Raw genomic sequence first — 4,825 nt, 5'->3', positions numbered from 1 at the left:
GCCTCTACGCGGATTGCTCTGCGCGTGTCTACGACTGTGGCCGGCGGCCTCCGTGGGCCCTGGTGGTAGCAATGCCATCGGAGCGTCGCATCGGGCCCTCATACATGCCGTACGGTGTGGTGGCATGTCTGAAGAGGTGGCACGCGTCTCCGGGGTGTGGCCCCCCTCACGGACGGCGCCGCCGCCGGCACCTGGAGGGGGGAAACGGACGCGTCGGGTCTACACGAAGGGGATCTTGCTGTGGGTTTGGCCCGGATGTTGCTCCAAAGTGTTCCTATGGGCTGACTTAACACAACTGGGTGGAGAGTTCCACTGGTCAAAGCCCGTCCGTGCAAAGTCAAAGGGCTAGATCCCGTGTCTAACCCTGACACAGACGACCGCCGGGTCTAGCCCTTTGACTTTCGCCGGACGGGGTTTGACCGGTGGACCTTTTCACCTGGTTGTCATAGCCCAGCCATAGCTACACCCCCAACACAGTCCCGGCACAACCCACCCCAAGATTCCCTCCACGTCGGCCCGACGTGGCCGTTCCCCCCCTCCGGGACACGGTGGCAGCGACGCCCGTGAGGGGGCACACCCCGAAGCCGCGTGCCGGGTGCCTACGCCTGCCACCACGTTTCCACAACCGTAGGAGGGCCCACCGCAACACCTGGCGGCATTTCTACCCCCTCCGCTACAAGTACCCCGTCCCGTCTAACCTCTCCGTGACACGACGGAAGCAAGGCCCGTGTGGGGGGGCAATCGATATATGTTTTCTGTACATTTAAGGCACATTTAAGTTAATGAAATTGTTTTGGAAAAAAATAAAAAATAAAAAGAGAAAATAAATAAAATATTAAAATATTAGTAAAATCTATGCCGACGTAGCTACGGCCATGAAACGGTAGAGCCCTGGATCGATGACGTGGCGTAGGGCAGGGATCGATGACGTGGCAAGATCCATGGGCCAGGCCTATGCCAACGGCCATACCACTCCACAGGACCGGCGAGCGACGCGGATCGATGATGTGGCGGGCGCCGCGGATCGATGACGTCGGCATAGCTATGCCGACGGCCACCGTTAGCCCGTCGGCGTAGCCTGACGTCATCAAACGGTCGTCGTCGCCCGGGTAGGCGGGCCCACGTGATATGACGACGGCATGCCCTATGCCGATGGCCGCCGTAGGCATATTTCTTGCGACGCCGACGGCTGATCTATGCCGACTGGCGCCGTCGGCATAGATTGATATACGCCGACGGCTTTAGCTGGGCCGTCGGGATATGCCCATCTATGCCGACGGGGGTCGTCGGCATAGGTTCGGCCGTCGGCATCACAAGTTTTTCTGGTAGTGATCATCGTCTAAAGGAACACCAGTCCCTCAGTTTCACTGGCTAGAGCAACACAAAAAATGTTCCTCGTCTAAAGGAACACCAGTCCCTCAGTTTCACTGGCTAGAGCAACACAAAAAATGTTCCTACGTACTAAATCTATTTCTACTGTAAACATCAACGAGCAAAAGAACCTTAGCATAAGGATCCACTATGAGAAAATATCTAGCGCCAGGAGAGATACAAACCAGCACATAAAGCAAAGCCTAAGATCATGAGACTGCTCAACATTGCCCCATGCCCCCATGCTTGCTGGGCATGCTTGCTGGGCTGCAGGCAAGCAGGGAAACCGAGAGAGCGAAGGCGACTTGACGACATCTTTTGGCCACTGACGGTGATGGAGATGACCAACGACTCAACTTGTGCTAGGTCATCGCCAGTGTTCCATGGCTTGAGGTTGGCACCATTCGACATCTCATCCGCAGGCTCGACCTCGTGGTCGTCGATGGCGCCAGCGCGTCATGCTCCACCACCTCACGCTGGCCGACTTCCCCTTGGTTGTACATCACATCAGCCGGCTCCACCTTGTGGGCCACCTCATGCTGGCCGGGTTCCCCTGGGTTATTGTACGCTTCCATCGCCTTGGCGTACTCTGCTCTACGGTGCTCAGCCATGACGCAATACGACGCCTTATCCTGCATTTCGATCAGAAAATCAAATATGGCACGGATGTTAGTAATATTGGCACATCCTGGTAGATTCGCCCCGCTACACGGTCAGTAAGAATAGATATTACTGGAACAAAATAAGATTTCATCAACTCACTGCATCAGACATAGCTCGCCATCGATCACCACCTGCTTTGTTGATCTGTGAACAAGTGTAAATTTCAAGACCAAGCAATAACCATAATCATGGGTTCTTACATTCGTCCGCTTAGTTGGTTCCCACTATTCGGTTTTACCCCGAGTTTCGAACTATGCTCAGTTTTGTCCGGAGGCAAAGCTGAGCATAGTTCGAAACCACAACAAAACCAATTAGTGCAAACCAACTAAAGGCAGGAACATAAGAAAACTAATCAATCTAATAGGTGGGAAGAAGATTTGATGCTTACCACTGAGGACACCTTGACGTTCGGGTGTTCCAACTTGTACTCCAGACTAAAATCCTCTCTTCATCAACGACACACACATATTTGGATTCAGATTAATTTAGAGCAACAAACAATGCAAATACAATCGAGAGGAAACAAAATAATCTAACTCACAGAAACAAAAAGAAGGCACTGGGAGGCTGCTTGGGCATGTTGGAGTTCTTGCCACACTTTGTCTTCCTCCACGCTAGCCAACCCCTTCATCACATCAAATCACCGTAAAGGACAGATAGAAGAATGAAGTTAGGGCAGGGTTTTTTTCATCTGTTTTTCTAGGTGTGCACCTACATTTATTTAAAGCAATGTCCTCGCAATAGATAGATTGGCTCATTTGTAACCTGAGAAATAAGCCAAAAAAATCGATCACCAATTTTGAGATATGATCGCGAAACTAACCTTCGGTCGCTGCCGCCGCCACTGTTGGACCTCACCATAGGCTTCATCTTTTCAAATCGCTTGGCGAACAAAGGATCTGTAACATTCACCAGTGTTATCGGCTTTTGATACAATAATTACATCGCTGCCCAAAATATGATAAAAAAAATATTTCAGACATCACAGCACTGCATCAACATAGATTTGATTTATACATCACAAATAGGTAAATGCTTACCGGTGCAAACAACCACATTAATTAGCATCAAGCAAGCCAGCATGAGCGACACAAAAGTAGCAACAGGACAACCTAAATTGAGCCGATCTACTGGTATAAAGTCCTCGCCTTCTTTTGAAGGTGAAAAACTACGCTAGCTAAGAAATAGAGAAGGGCCAGATACAAATCTTTCACTCACTAAAAAGTGAAAACCTGTGACTATATCATCCTGAAGACGGCAACCATGCCCTCCACTTTTTGCGAGCGTGGATCAGACACAAGGGGCACATGTTCAGCCTGAGACCATGTCCGTCGTTTGACTGCTTTTATGGAGGCATGCATCTGAAGTATGCAGGTCAGACGCTGCAAGTTACTAAGTGATGAAGCATTTTTGTCGTGATCTGACTTCCCTGAGAGAATCCTTGAGGCATCTGCAAAGTGTGCAGCAGAAACCATGTCCTTCTGAGAAGGTTGTTTACTGGATCCCTACAGTGCAAAGAGCTCTTTATGTTTTGAGTCAGCAGATAATGCAACTAATGGGCGGTGTGAACTTGGGTGCTGCATAATGGCGGTCAGCTATGTCTTTTGTGCAGTCCATCTTAGTATCTTGCGAATTTCAGGCTCAAGATCACCAGTCTTGTTGTACCCATAGGGTGTCTGCTTCAACTAAGCTACATTGCTCCGACCAAGACCATGGCCACTGCTCGAGTACAGTCAAGAGAATATCCAGCTGAACCTACTGTGGCCATCGTTTTCATGCACTTGCCGAGTAGTACAGGTGGGATCAGCACAAAGGGTGAGCTTCCTGATAACTATTAGTGTTATCAATTTTGGTTCGCATGTGCCTATTTCTGTTGATGACCTTGGCCCATTGGAATTTATTGAGCATCAGTTCTAGTTGTTCATGAGCAAGTCAGGGAGTTGGCTAGTTGTTTTTGCCTATGGCACTAGAGATACACTATATCAAAGCCAGGAGCAGTGGAAACTTATATGGGCATCATGTACTGGAGCATGCCGCTGTAAGTCGTATTCCTAGTTACAGGGGCAGTGCAGATCATGAGCATGCAGTACATTGGCAATTTTTTAATCAAGAGAAATTTAAAGTAGTGGCCGTATTGATAGAGAATCCAGTTTTGAACAATTAGCTGGTGGTTCAAGAGCTAGAATTCAGCTTACTGTACAGATCACTCTTGAGTGTTGCTCCCCATTTGGTGCAACAATGCTTAATGGCAACACTCGTCACCCCCTTGTGGTATAAGATCATTGCAGCTCTTCTGAGCAATATATCTTGACCAAGGAAACATTTGCTTGACGATGCTACTGAAACTCTTCAAACTTTGATATAGCAGCCTATTGGAGCTGAGTTGCAACAACCTATTTCACAGCCTGGGCAGTATTTGCCATTCTTCCAGCCAAAGACCCCGTGATAACTTCCAGTCATCATCCCACTAAGCTATCATTTTGTGGCAAGCAACCCGTCACTGAACTGAATCCATGCAAGTCAGGTTGGCCTCTTGGATGTTGATACATTTTGGGGCCTCTGTGCTGCCTAACAGGTGACAGCAAGTCATCTATACTATTTTCACTTCATTTCACGATAATTTGGGCCTAGCAATAGGTATCTTTTTCACTTCTTCTAGCCCTTCAATCTCTTACAGCAATTCCTCGACCCCTTTCTTCCTGTTATCATGTACCCCTACAAAACCAAACCACCTGCTGATCCCCAGTCCCAGGCAGGCAAACAATAGCATATTTTGCCATCTATCCCCCCC

General features: G+C 48.9%; 1 protein-coding gene across 5 annotated transcripts in view; it reads right to left on the bottom strand.

Annotated features, from left to right (window-relative positions):
• Positions 1–1,332: 1,332 nt before the first annotated feature.
• The window catches only part of LOC123080756 (high mobility group B protein 4), a 5,960-nt gene continuing 2,467 nt past the window's right edge, over positions 1,333–4,825 (bottom strand). For 3 of the 5 annotated variants that reach the window (XM_044503692.1, XM_044503693.1, XM_044503694.1), the window contains exons 3-7: positions 2,858–2,933; positions 2,576–2,659; positions 2,423–2,480; positions 2,134–2,178; positions 1,333–2,003 (exon numbers count right to left, since the gene is read on the bottom strand). In XM_044503692.1, the coding sequence (XP_044359627.1) occupies positions 1,734–2,003; positions 2,134–2,178; positions 2,423–2,480; positions 2,576–2,659; positions 2,858–2,904 (504 nt within the window). In that variant the 5' untranslated portion in view covers positions 2,905–2,933 and the 3' untranslated portion in view covers positions 1,333–1,733. Of the gene's footprint in view, positions 2,004–2,133; positions 2,179–2,422; positions 2,481–2,575; positions 2,660–2,749; positions 2,982–4,825 lie in introns of all 5 variants that reach the window. The other 2 variants (XM_044503695.1, XM_044503696.1) reach the window with 2 other exon arrangements.

Source organism: Triticum aestivum, chromosome 3D (assembly GCF_018294505.1).
Source record: "Triticum aestivum cultivar Chinese Spring chromosome 3D, IWGSC CS RefSeq v2.1, whole genome shotgun sequence".
In the NCBI taxonomy this organism is placed as follows: Eukaryota; Viridiplantae; Streptophyta; class Magnoliopsida; order Poales; family Poaceae; genus Triticum; species Triticum aestivum.
The sequence above is the reverse complement of the archived record's forward strand: the minus strand, read 5'-3'. Positions and strand labels throughout refer to the sequence as shown.